Genomic DNA, 14,990 nt, shown 5'->3' on the forward strand with positions numbered 1-14,990 from the left:
GCCAAATAAACTTATTATTTCCCAGGCTTGAAAAAAAAATTGTAGGCAGAGGTGGGAATCGATCTCGGTACCTCCCGGTTAAAAAGCACAGTGCAAGACTACTAAGCCATCTAAATTTCTGTTGTGAGACGTGTAACATTAAATCAGTAATAAAAGAAGTAGATTCTTATTTTGGGCTCAAATTGTAGAAAAGAGGAAATATTTTTCCCTGCTCTAAAGAAAATAAAAATTGAGATCTTTAAACAAAATGTTACGGCTCTATTAAAAAAAAAAGATTGATATCAAAATAACTTGTCTATTTTATATTTATTTTTTTAACGAGGCGGCATTATCACAGACGAACACTGTATAGGCTAAAAACTAGATCATAACCACTAGCTGCCGTCGTAGGTCAGTGGTAGAGCATCAGACTGATGATGCCAAGATTGTTGGTTCGAGTCCTCCTGTCAGCAATGTTTATTTTTGTGAATGCAATGCTACGATACCATTTGTTCAAATTTTTCTTATTTATTTATTTGTTTGTTTATTTGTTTATTTTTTTAATGTAAATAATTATGTATTTATTTTGTTTAATTACTCACTCACACTCTTTACAAAAAAAGGGCTCTTGGTCGATCAGTTCATTTATTCATTGTTTGATGGTTTGATACGTCTGTTGATCGAAATTGAATATCATATAATTTATTCATATTCATTGTTTGTGAATTGATTGATTGATTGATTAATTAACTGATTGATTGATTTGTTGAGCCGGTGCAAGTGAGTGCGTGAAATGTTAGAGGCGAGTTACCTGAACAAGCCTTAATAATTATAATAAATAAATAAATAAATAAATAAATAAATAAATAAATAAATAAATAAATAAATAAATAAATAAATAAATAAATAAATAAATAAATAAATAAATAAATAAATAAATAAATAAATAAATAAATAAATAAATAAATAGCTTCCCCTCTCAGCCTGCCAAAAATATTGTGACCACCCCCCTGTTGGACATTCAAATTATTGGGATTCCAAATAATGATTAAATACATCAGATTTGTAGATGTAGGCCTACAGTAAGAAAACTTTAAAAAAAAACTAAACCGATATTTTACTCATTATTGGCCATGGTAGGCGAAACCGTCAATAGTGATTAAAGAATTTTTGTTCAAAATAAAATTTCCATATCATAAGCGTTTCCGGACGTTTACTGTTACGTATCCTCTCCCCCCGGGGTACTCACGTACAAGGTTTCCCACGAAAAATCCTTAGACATGGGTCTACTGAAGAAAAAATCCATAGACATGGGTATCCCTTTTAGATTTTCCGTGCTATGTGTGAAAAGGAAAAACATGCGAGAAAACATGTTGCTCATTTTCAAGCTCAAATCCTTAGATATGGGTCCTTACTTTCCTGACAATCCTTAGATATGGGTACATATTTTCGGTAAAATCGTGACCCTTAGAAATGGTTATGGGTACGGAAGCTCGGGCCGCACATCCCCGTCGAAAAATAATCCAAGTACCCCCCGGTTATCCTAAGCCTTTTATGAAATCGCACCCCTCCATCCCCCACCCCCCATTTTACCCTCCCCAGGACTCAAAACTATTGCACAGCCCCTGATAATCTCCAAAATTATTCAATTGTTTTTTTCGATGGGCCTAAACTCTTATAGGCCCCTAATAGGCCTACACATATTAAATACAGCAAGCTGCATTCAAATTATACATGTACGATACAAGTGGTATTCCAGAAACTCTGCACATCAGTGACATCACTTAATTAATATTACTTCCGGTAGTGAACAGCAAGCTTCAAAGCTTGAAAGTGCGCCCGCTTTACTACCTGAGAGCAATCCGGCGGTGGCGTTTCAATTTATTACGTGTTTAGAAATCCACAAGATCAAATAGAACGGTGAGTAATGATTATTTACTTGTTTTTAAAAATAAACTTCTTAGGCCAGTAATAAACTACGTGTACGGCCGACAACTATAGTTTGAATGATATTTATTATCACACGAGGAAATAAAAACAAACGAATATGGCGCTTCACGTGACGGTAGGTCAGGTCAGTGGTCAAAGGTTTTTTATCACTAAATCGCTGGCTGGATATCGTATCAAATTCAAGTGATACACTACCGTCGTATTATTGACACCAATTCCTAATTTCGACATTACTATTGCGAAAGGTTATTCCAATATCAAATTAGTAGACTTTCTGTAAAAACAAATCACTGGTGCCTGATGGGAAATACTAGTACGCCATCACCGGATTGCTCCCTGCTCTGCTAGCTGGCGCTCTTTCAAGCTTGCTACTCGCATTCAACAGGCAGAGTTCGCAAAACTAACGGCGTCGTTATTTGCCAACCCTAATTAACATGATCAAGGGATCGAAATTAATTATTCATAACCGATCGATAACTGGCCTCATTTTCTAAGTAGCAAGCCAGCGGGATATGTCATAGGTTTGCGTTGATAATAGAACAACCGTGAATCTAGTGTCACCCCCTTGGTTTGGCGTGCTGTTGTAGTTCGAGGACACCACTCATCTTAAGCAAGTAAGCAAGCTCTATACGCTGTAGAAGTGACGCCATAATCGGATTAATGCACATATCAAATGCAATCCCGGCCCCTGGGGACCCGGGGATGGCCGGGTCGAGGGCCGTGGATTTGGGGTTTTAAAGTTAAAGTCCCGGGTAAACACCTGGCCAGTCCCGGACTCACCCGGGCAAAACTCTCAGCCACTCCCCGGCCCCCCGGGGCAAATATCCGATGCAAACCCCGGGTATTCCTCGGCCCAAGTTCCCGGCCCTGAGCATCGGATATAGTCCTGGATCTTAATATGGTTTTAATATCGCGGCAATCTTGTCATCACACTGGTCATGCGGGCTCAAAATTTGGCAGGTATGTCTTCAATGGACTGCCGAGCTCTGGATATGATGCTGGTGGATTCACACGCTTCAAATATAGGCCTACATGTGTGTTCCATTGCAAATACGTCAGTTACTCACCTTGTTGCAGAACATCTAAAAACGATAAACGAAATTAGGCTATCTAGATTCTCGTCACTAGCGCAGAGCAGCTTAATTCTTTCCTTCCCTTCCTATATAATATATTAGGTGTAGGCCTACTTGCTTTACTGTTTGAGTATCAATGCACGGGCTTCACGTGAACAGTTTACCCATATGCCGATTATGAACACACGTATAGTTAGTTAGAAGGAAACTAGATCCATGTTTCAGATTCGGACTATAATTATTGAAGTTAAGAGTCTGTCTAACATTCAGAAGTGAAATTTCCACTTTCGGACTGACTAACTGTCTATTATGCCTAGCAACCCTTTTTCGGACGAGCATACCGTCGAAGGAATTTTACTTTGCATATATCAATGTCGGACCCCATTCACCCGACTTTCCCACTTAGTCATTTCGTGTATTTTTTTAATGCTTTACAGTGACATGGGGAACGGGACAAGGGGGGATCCCTGTGTGCCATCACTATATTTGATAATTATGCATGCTTGTTTTAAATATTTTATTTATTTATTTATTAAAACTTCTTTTGCCTGGGTTACAAAACTCAGTGTAAACACCATTTTTCAGTTTGGCCCAGGGGTCAAACTTAAAACATCAACAAATAACCAATACATTAAAGTACACTACATTAAGTACATATCAAATTGTACAATTTAACAAAATTAGGAATACATGAATGGCGGGTCGGAAAATGCAGGGAATAAACCAGGAATATCGTATTGATATAGGGCCGACATGTAGGTCTATACGATTAAAACATCAAAGATATGAAAGAAACAGATCACTACATTTACATCTGTCCAGGATACTGGAGTGTCGAATGTTCGATCTTTGCATAAACATTTTAAGCACATCATATTATAGGCCTATATATGAATTTTTTTGATATCAATCCAAAATGCTTACTTCAATTATAATTAGGCTACTCTGTAAAGGCCCATACCCCATCCAAATATAGGCCTACCTTGTATCTTGTTTAAAATCAATGATGACCATCTATCAAACTTTTGGCGCACAAGTTATTAATATTTTGGATATTGTTTAAAACATCCTTTCAAAGATTTGTGATTTTAATATTGTTAAACGCCCATTTTACTGGTTGGAAAACCCCGGGTAAGTTACGACATAATCCCGGCCCTCGCCCTGGTAAAGTCCCGGCCCAATTTCCCGGGGGTTTGGCCGACGTCAAGTCCCGGCCAACACCCGGCTCACCCGGGACACATTTTGAGTCAACCCCGGGTCACATGATGTCAAATCCCGGACCATCCCCGGGTCCCCAGGGGCCGGGGTTGCATTTGATATGTGCATAACTACCATAGCAATAGATGAATACAATTTTTGAATATACCGCGCTGCACTACAGCAGGTTGCACTCATCACCTGTCTTTAATCATATAATAGATTGAATACAATACCGCTCTTTTCAAAGAGATTAGTCTTACAGGTGCAAGTGATTAGCATTTCTTTGACATCTATGGTTCAATGCATCGGTACCGCATAAACGTTGTAGTGCGGGGCGATATAACCAAAATTGTATTATTCATCTATTACTATGGTAGTTAATCTGATTAACTACGTCACTTCTACGGCGTATTTTACAGTTGACATTTTCTGCATAGTTCTATAATCATACTCATCTAAATGTATTGCATATTCTTTATATAACCCCTCATATATTGAAATATGTACATATTGGGCCAAAGGCAAAGGAATTCAACAATTTGGCGGTGTTCGAAACTGGCCAGTTACTTTATTTCACTGTATTGGATTATCATGAATAATGAATTTACACACAAACTGCCAATAAAACATTAACTGATTAATGACACAATCTCCAACTGGCTTTTGCATTTAACATAATTATCTTAACAATAACAATTAGGCCTGTTATTGGTCCCTGTATTTTGTCATTTTTGCAGCGCCGCCGAGAGCCATTACGGGCCCAGGGGCAATGTGAACGCATGGGCCCCTTTGATCAATGATGACGGTGGAGGACCTCATAAGTGTGTGTGTGTGTGGGGGGGGGGCAACTTGTGGCGTAAATTTCTTTGTGACATGGGGGGGGGAGGAGGTTGGTGTAAAATCCTTGAACATAATGTGGAAACGAAGCGAAAGTGGCATTTTGCTCCCAGATTAAGTTCCTCTTAACAAATTCCACAAAAGTGCAAAAATGTTGTCAATTTAAAGCCAATGTGAAGCTAAAATGATCCAAGTATGAATTGTTGAACTGGACAAAATGCGCGTGAAGCGCGCGAAAATTTGCAATTCAATTAGCGACTTTTGCTCCCAGATTGAACTTATTGAAACAAGGGAAGCGCGGAAAAATGGCCAATTTTAAGGTAAATGATCAAATAATAAACTGATGGGCACAATGCGCGCGAAAATTGCCAATTTTAAAGTAAATGATCGTGTGGAAAGGGTTCTTTTTGGCACGTCAAAAGGGGGAGGCAAAGGTTTTTTTGGGACGTCAAAAGGGAGGGGCAAAGATTTTTGGCAGACCATTTTCAGAATTCAACACCCGGGGGTACACGTAATTAATGCACCTGTTGCACAACCCCATAGCCTGTATGGCTTCTTGAAAAAAAGTTCCAAAATTTGTAGTTGGCCGGTAAAGGTCAACATCAGAAAAAGTAATTTTTTAAAGAGTATAACAGATCAACTTACTGTGCATCAATTAAAATTGCAAAAACTTCTTTTTACTTTCTTTGTGTCAATATCCCTTTCAGTGTTACCATTGTGACCATGTGAATGATCAAGATGCACTCAGATTGCAAAATTGCAATATACCTGAAATTTGTTAACACAAAATGTATTATAACTAGTCCCACTGCTCTTATTGCAAAATGGATCTCATTTTGTGATCTTCTCAAATTTAAAATTGATTAAGAATATAAGATCTATAAAAGTAAGATTATGAGTATTAAAAAGAGATATAATCCACCCAATTGAGTTTAATTGAATGACACCTTAACTCTAATGCTCTTTTTTGCAAAGAGTCGGTGAAGTAGCAGGTCCCGTGTCACAACCTGGGGTACCTTTGTGTTACATAGTAAAAAAATGAAATGGTTCAAACATTTTACCTACACATCTCATTTGAAGTGGTTCATCCTCCTGAGCATTTTGACACCTTTTTTTATGGAAATCGGTTACAAAATGAGAGAGTGCGGGCAAAAACAATCACAAAGTAGGGAGGATGTAATCCCACCTCTTTTTTCCACATTTACAATCATTCTGAGCAAGTATTGGTCTTTTAAATGAACTTTTGTATTTATTTACTTGGTTTAGATGTCTGGGGTTCATTTAGACATTTTTTACTAGATTCACATTTTTAATGGGGGTTTTAAATCAAATTTACGATATGAATCCCTCCCCCCTAATCCGCCTCCCCCTAATCCTCAGCCACCCTTGGCATATTTCATGCCAAACGTCATAAGAAAATAATTAAAACATATTTTAAAACAGGATAAAAACATGAGTAATATAGAATAAATTAGCCTCAATTTAAGACCTAATTGAATCTTCTAAGTGAAGGAATACTCAAGAGACATTGTTTTGAAATCCAAGCTGCACATCAAAATGTAACAAAGCCACCTTTTTTAGTACCCCAGTATGTGACACAGGATCAGCAACAAGTTAACATGTCATATATGTACATAAAATTATTTGTGATATCATTCATTTGCCAGAAAACTTCAGCGAGGGCACCTGGCAATGGGTGAATCTGGATCTCAAATTGCTACTCATTTCTATATATGGTCAATTCCAGCCAAAGCGGGCCAAAATTCTCTCTGGGGCCATTTTGAAAATGTTTTCCTTTTCAATTCTAGACTTATCAAATGAGACGATCATGTCTAGTGAATCATCAGGTGGAAGTGCCATAGGATTGAAAAATAACTTTTCTTGCTAGACCAAATAAAGTGTTAAATGCGCATATGCATGTTACCCACGAATTCAAGCATTTTTCACCTGTTGTACGCCATAAAATTTCACTTTCTTTAATATCTTTCAATATTTTAAGAGTGACTCATATACACTAGAAATCGGTGAAGACTTTGAACGTAAAATAGAATTTTATTACATATATCTACAAAGAAATATTTTGGTTATTACAAATTTTAAGAAAGAACCAGGTGTACAGTTAAGATTGTGTCAATTCTTCGAACTCTTTCCAAAGTGGCTGTCATTTAACATTACTGTATTATTTCGAAAGATTAGAATAAATGCTTCATATAAATATAAAGTTAGATTTTGTATCTCGTCGCAGGATGAGGATCTCGGATGGATTCGTGGGTAACAGCGTCTGGAAAATAGCAATTCCTATTAATTTTTTTTAATAAAAATAAAAAATACTTTTCCGTATGTCAATATTTCAGGCTGCAATGGCACTAAAATGAATTTTAATCAAAATACAGACTACATGGAATATTTAGAATGGATCATTATGGCATTTTGGGTATAAAAATCTTGAGAATAATGAAGTTGCCAAATTCAAATAGACAGAGCAAACAGTTTTATATTATTATTTTAGTAAAATCATTCCATATTTTCATGCAGCAATATTCTATTAACTCGTGTTTGACAGTTCCTATGAACTAAAACACTATCAATACATTGTTAACTATAATTTAAGTAGGGATTCGTGGGTAACCAAAATGTTCGTGGGTAACACATATTTGAAGGTATGTATTGGTAAGCGGCAAAATAGAAAATATTACAGAAGGTTGGAAACCACCATGCGGTTATTCCTCCATTGTGTTTCAATGATTCCCGTTTCTCTAACCAATTGCATTTACCTAAAAAATGGTAATTTAGGATAATCAATCAAAACTTCATGATGCAGCTTCAGTATACCTTCAAGAGGACGCTATTAAACAGGACTGTTTTGGAACCTATTTCGCATGTTTTCAAAATGTTAAGATGCATAAGTAACATATAATTTACGAGTAAATCCTTGGATTCGTGGGTAACGTCGAATTCGTGGGTAAAGCTATAAGTACTATAGTACCGTTTGGGGTTTGCGTTTCTTAGGTGTATAAACTGTAAGTACTGTCAAAATTATAGCATACCCATGGCTTGAATATGTGCTGATTTAAACTTAAAATAAACAATCTCCTTATTTTTCAAGGTTAGCATCTATTCGGGATTCGTGGGTAACAAAAGTTTAAACCGTCGTAGATTCTTTTTAAAGCGGTGAACGTATTTTTACGATTTACAATTTTAAGCGCTTGTCAAACTAAATTCAGTGTCCAAAGTCATTAAATATTAATTTAAGTTATGGCAATTATATTTGCTGGACTCGTGGGTAACAGTTGATACGTGGGTAACGTCAAATTTGATTTTATGGAATTTTATGGGTAAAACGTATTTGCATAAAATAATCACTTGGACCTCAGAATTATAGAACGAAACTTCGTTTCATGATATAGTCATTTATGGCATATTCACTTAACATTTTTCAGAACGATCATTTTATTTTTGATACGCGGGTAACAACATTATTAGCCAAATTGACTTAATGGCCTCTAGAGTCCACAAACTTTGGTGGAATTCAATCGTTTTACATATGATGAGAGATCATGCAAACGTCTTTCTAACGGTAATAATTTCATTTTGATTGAAGGACATTCAATGACATATATGGTGCTTTATCTTTGAATTCGTGGGTAACGCCAATTCATTTAAGCTATCATAACTTGTCCCCTGGAATGACTTGCTAGTAAAGGCCTATATGCACAAAGAGAGCACATTTGACGTGACATGATATGCTCCATCAATAACGTGATTTCCTTTATTAATGACATTTTAAAGTGGAAAGTTAACATAGAGAGAATTTTGTCCCTTTCGCTGGAATTGACCATATATTCCTGCTTATATTGTAAATCAATTTTATCCAATTTGAGATGAGATCTATTTTCCAATATGATATAGTGTACAACATATCCCAAGTATGTTTATACAACATGATTTTCCAAACACATTTCTGCTAACACAAACAAACAAAAAAGCTAGTTTGACCTTTGCGACGTTTCCGACCATAGCTCCGTATCCTAAGGTCGCAGCTAGGGCAAACTAAACCTTTTTGGATTTCTCATGACCAGCGAGTAATTTTGTTTTAAAGAATTGGGATAATTTATGATTTTGACCCCCTGTTGGACCTTAATTGACCCCTACCAAAAATGGCTGACACTTTGAAGAGGGCAGCCCAAGCCAAATTATTCAGTACCCTTCAGGCATGCCAACAAACCTTTGAAACCTTCATTACAAAGATTTGCCGATTTGGTCAGCAGACATTAGGTCTCTTCCTCTACCATTAATTACTTGACTATAGTGGCACTGTTCGAATTCGAGCAGATACGTTCATGTTCCATAAAAGTATGCAAATTTGAAAAGTATTTGCTGCAAAACTGGCATTGGTAAATACTACCTTCTTCACCTTGACTTTTATTATGATATGATCGATGAGTATTCAAACTAGCATGTGTACAAAGCTTGTTTGCGCAATGAACATTCAAAATATTCCTTTTTGTTTCAATGAGCACTTTCGTTTAACAGTTTTTGGTGTATCCATGAAGCTTTTGTTAGAAAGTGTACATCTAAAGGATTTTTTTACCATGTATATGCTCATGTCTTTTCATGTTTCGTGATGATATAAGGCCCTTATCACAAAATTTACATTTATAAGGCCTCTCCGAAACTGGAATATGAATATATTCATGTGCTATCAAGTAATCTGGTCGTATGAAACCCTTGTTACAAAATTTACATTTAAAAGGCTTCTCTTTAATGTGAATATGTTCATGCGCTTTCAAGGTACTCGACTGAGTGAACCTTTTGTTACAAACTTTGCGTTTGAAAGGCTTCTCCTTAGTATGTATACGTTCATGTCTTTTCAAGCTACTTAAATGTGTGAAGCCTCTGTTACAAAATGTACATTTGAAAGGTTTCTCTTTAGTATGGATACGATCATGTGCTTTCAAGGTACTTGACCATGTGAAACTCTTGTTACAGATTTTGCATTTGAAACGCTTCTCCGAACTGTGCATCATTTGAAAGGTTTCTCTTTAGTATGGATACGATCATGTGCTTTCAAGGTACTTGACCATGTGAAACTCTTGTTACACTCAGACTTTGCATTTGAAACGCTTCTCCGAAACTCAAGTAATCTGGTCGTATGAAACCCTTGTTACAAAATGTGCATTTGAAAGGCTTCTCTCCAGTATGAATACGTTCATGTTGCTTCAAGTTATTGGACGATGAAAAGCCTTTGCCGCAAAATGTACATAGGTAAGGCTTCTCTCCAGTATGAATACGTTCATGTGCTTTCAAGTCAAATAACCGTATGAAACCCTTGTTACAAAATGTACATTTGTAAGGTTTTTCTCCGGTATGAATTTGTTCATGGCGTTTCCGTCCACTTGATTGTGTGAAACCTTTGTTGCAAAATCTACATTTGTAAGGTTTATGTTTTATATGAATACGTTCATGGCGTTTCAAGTCACTTGATTGTGTAAATCCATTGTTACAAAATGTACACGTGTAAGACTTCCCTTTAATATGAATATTAAGTTCATGTGCTTTCAAGTTTTTTGAAGTTGTGAAACCTTTGTTACAACATGTGCATTCATAGAGCTTCTCTTGGGTAGGTACCGTCATGTGACGACTTGAGGTTGTGATGTCATTTACATGTGTTTTTAAATGCCATGACTTGTGAAGCATTTGTTCGAATTTGGGCATTCAATAGGCTTCTCTGTAGGAGGGATACATTCATGTCTTTCCATGTCAACAAATGCTGTGAAGCCTGTGTTGCAAAACGGACATATCAAGGGTGTGTTTTTAATATGAATGTCTTCATGAACTTTCAAATTATGTGCATGTTCGAAGCCTTTGTTACAATATTTACATTGGAGAGCCTTTTTCTCGGTACATTTGAGTTCGTGTTTTTTCAAGTCACTTGATGTAGTGAAGCATTTGTCACAATATTTACATTCAAAAGATGTCGTGTTCATAAGGGCATAGTCATGTTCCTTCAAGTGATCTGATCTTGTGAAGCGTTTGTTGCATAATAAATGGTCAACAGGCTTCTGTAAGTTCTGTTTACTTTGAATATCATCATATACATTTATGTTATCTGACACTTCAGAGGCTACACTTGAAGATTCGCATTCAAGATGCTCCTGAATTTCAGACTTGCATTCCTCTTTATGCTCGACAGAAGCTTCACCAGATGACATATATCCCAAAGAAACCTCTTCAGTAAGAGCATAGTCATGTTCCTTCAAATGATCTGATCTTATGAAGCTTTCGTTGCATAACAAATGTTTCTCTTCAGTACGACTTATTTGATTTGCATTCCAGTTATCAGACAACGGGGAAGACTCCCATTCAAAAGGCTCCTCTTTAATATCAATATCATCATTTGCAGAGCCACCGTTTGAAGACCTTACATCACAAGGGTTCTCTGCATTACGAATACTCCCGACAACAGTTGAGTTATCCGATACTGCAGAGACTTCGCTTTCAGATTTGTATTCAAAAGGCTCCTCTTTAATATCAATACCCACATGCTCAGTAGGGGCTCCGTTTGTGGAGCTCAATTCAGAAGTCGCCTCTTCGGTGTGAATTCTTTCATGTACATTTGTGTTACAGGAGGCTTCTCTTAAAGAATCCCATTCTAAAGGCTCCTCTTTGACATAAATACCATCCTGCTCTAAGTCTGAAGAGGCTTTACCTGAAGACATACATTCAAAAGCTTTTTCTACATTGTGAATCCTTTCATGTACATTTGTGTAGTCAGACCCCGTGGAGGCTTCATTTAGAGTTTCACATTCAGTAGGTTTCACTTCAGGTTGAATCCTTTCACGTGAGCAATCTGCCCTTGTAGAGGCTTCAATACTTTTACGTGAGCAATCTGCCCTCGAAGAGGCTTCAGTTGATGAATTACATTCAGCAGTCGTTGTTTCAATTATATTCACTATCTTTTGAATACCTTGGTGTACTTTTAATGAATCTGATAGTACTGTACTTACACACTTATACTCAAAGGGCTTCTCTTCAGTTCGGTCTTTAAGCACACTACCTGACCATGTGAAACCATAGTTACAAAAATTGCATAGACATGTAAAAACCTCTATTTTAGAATGACTTTCATCACCCTTATCCCAGCTGCTTGAAGTGGTGAAGCCATTGCCACAAAACTTACATTTCACAGGCTTCTCCTTGCTATGAATAAGTTTGTGCTTTTCCAAATGATCTATCTCTCTGAAGCCTGTGTTGCAGACTTCACATTTGAAAGGTTTCTCTTTGGTGTGGATACGTTCATGTTTCTTCAATTCATCTGGACCAATGAAGGCTCTATCACAAAACATACATCTAAATATAGCTTCAACAGGAATGCATTCATGCTTTGCTAGGTTACCTGATGACACTGCAAAGAATTTCTTACAAAATTTGCAAAAATCTACCAAGCGCGTCCCTCCAGTGTGCCGTTTTAACTTACTTGATGTTGCAAACCGTTTATTGCAACATGTACACGTGAAGGGCTTATTTCCAGTATGAACACGTTGATGCTCTTTGAACTTTCTGAATATTGCAAAGCTTTTGTTACAAAATTGACACAAAAAAGGCTTCTCTCCCGTATGCACACGTTCATGCTCGTTTAGCCTACTTGACCTTGCAAAAGTTTTGTCACAATATTTACACTGAAAGGGCCCAGTATGAACACATTCCAAGTGCTGTACCAGGTTACGTAGTCTTGCAAAGGTTTTGCCACACAATTCACACAATATGGGCTTCTCGCCAGTATGAATACGTTCATGTTCTATCCATTGATGTCTATCCTTAAACTCCTTGTTACAAAATTTACAGTTAGCTGTAAAACGCTTCTTTTTAGTACTGATAGGTTTCTGAGTTCTTAACCCATCATTTTTATCACATTTCAAAGACTTCTGTTGTTTACCATTTATATGACTGCTCCAATCACATGTTGATGATTGCTCTGAAGTGACGCCATTTGTGGAGACTTTCTCACAACTGGAATCCATCTGATGCCATTATTCTGTTTCAAAGCAAAAAATAAAGTACATTTTGTAAGACTGGCAATAAGGTTTGCCACTTTGGTAGAACACGTCATTTGGTCTAATTAAAATCCTGGGCAAAAACAAGAACACAACACCTAGTCAGGCTGTCGCTATCAGAGATATCCAGAAATGTTAGGGTGTAGCCGGCGAGCAGATCCAATGAGAATTTGTAAAATGGTCGCCCCAAAACTTTTTACATCTGCGTGGAAAATCTAACAAAGGGGAGGGAGTTGGCAACACAGTAAACACCAAGATCATTTTAAACAACTTTGTTCGGTCAAGAAACAGCTACATGTAAATAGTCCGTATCCCTTCCTCGAGTCAGTGACGTAAAATCAAATGTAGAGATTTTCTCAATTTTTTTTTGCAGAAATCTGTTATGCTAGTTAGATTCCTTGCATCATTTCCGTTCTACTTCTCATCATTACATTTGGGCCCGCGTGGGGGGGGGGGGCACTCCCATATATTGACATACATCATGTGCCCATGAAAAGACCCCGGTATTTTTGGCAGATCCTACACCCAATGAGTTACCGAGAGCTGCATTTTTATATATATATATATAAAGAGACAGATTTGCACCACAGAATGTATATACCTGTATATGCATTTGTGTTAACTTGAAATCATGACAAATTATCCGTCTGATGATCGGTATACCCAATGATCGTAAGTGAGGGTATGCTGTGAAACTAGTAGCAACGGTTGCCTTTTCCAGAGGTCTATACTTTGAATTTGTTTCTACGCTCACCTGTAATGGGTTTGAGCACTTTTAATTCCAAAGTTAGTCACCTGAAAAATAATACTTATATATATATATATATATATATATAATTTATTTACAACATGTCAGCAATTTAATTGATGCAACTTAATATGCGTCTTCTACTAGCAGATAGGAAAAAACATCTAAATTACCGACTCAAGAAAGGTATACTGCAGACTATGATATAGTGCAACATTAGCTGGCTTTAACAGTAACTACACTTCATGTGTGCATTTTTCAATACATTTTTCATTTTGTTTTACTCTTTGTCATTTTTGTTTTTCATTTGCCCTAAAAAGTAGCCTGCACTATAAGGTCGAGTACATGTAGTTGATATTTTTGGTGGCCCTGCAAAGAGCTTCTGCACATTTCTGGGCTATATACATGTAATTGCCCAAGGGATCAGACTGCACATTGTATGTTGTTCACACAGCACAGATAGCAAATTAAGAACACCCCTGTACAAACCAACTTTTGGCTAGCATTGTATACATAGCGACCACATGCATGTGTGTGCCAATTTTCTGGGCAAACTTTAAAAACTCTGAAAAAGTTGTCCTCTGATATTCTGAAAAGCTCTTTCCAATGTCTTCATTGCAACTCACTGTTGGCAGGGCACCCTTTTCAAAGGGTGCCACTTTGAAATTTGGAAAATCCTTAAAAGGGTTGGGGTTTAAACTTTGTTGGTAAAAAGGGTGGATTGATATAAAGGATAGGAGTAAAATAAAAAGGGTGGGAGTGCCAGCTTACTAAAAAAAATGATTGATAAAATCATCCTAGTTTCCAAGAATAAGTGCCAAACCACAAAAAGTGCCAAACCACAAAAAGTGCCAAACCACTGCCAGCAAACCATATAATATCGCAAGATAAAATTCCATTTGATGCATATGTGCAGAATTCGGCGTACTTGATTTACTTTGAACCAAATTGCCTGTGACTTCATCAATGTATACAAATTGGGGAAAAAAGCAAAAAGTGGTGGGGTCAGGAATTTTCAGTGTAAAGGGTGCCTCAGTATAAAGCGTGGGGGTCAGGAATTTTCAATATAAAGGGTGCTTCAATAAAAAGGGTGGGGATAAAATAAAAAGGGTGGGGGTCAAACCCCACTGCCGAGTATATGAACTGCAG

The 14,990-nt window shown here is 37.0% G+C and overlaps 1 protein-coding gene across 1 annotated transcript; it reads right to left on the reverse strand.

The window, feature by feature from the left end:
- Positions 1-10,711: 10,711 nt before the first annotated feature.
- LOC140140676 (uncharacterized) lies at positions 10,712-13,060 on the reverse strand. Its single transcript, XM_072162433.1, has one exon. It carries the CDS (start codon positions 13,058-13,060, stop codon positions 10,712-10,714), a length of 2,349 nt encoding a protein of 782 aa, XP_072018534.1.
- Positions 13,061-14,990: the final 1,930 nt, after the last annotated feature.

Source organism: Amphiura filiformis, chromosome 19 (assembly GCF_039555335.1).
Source record: "Amphiura filiformis chromosome 19, Afil_fr2py, whole genome shotgun sequence".
Lineage (NCBI taxonomy): Eukaryota > Metazoa > Echinodermata > Ophiuroidea > Amphilepidida > Amphiuridae > Amphiura > Amphiura filiformis.

What these genes read in the sequence shown, in the direction of transcription:
- LOC140140676 (XM_072162433.1), bottom strand. Translation starts at nt 13,060, where the DNA reads ATGGATTCCAGTTGTGAGAAAGTCTCCACAAATGGCGTCACTTCAGAG.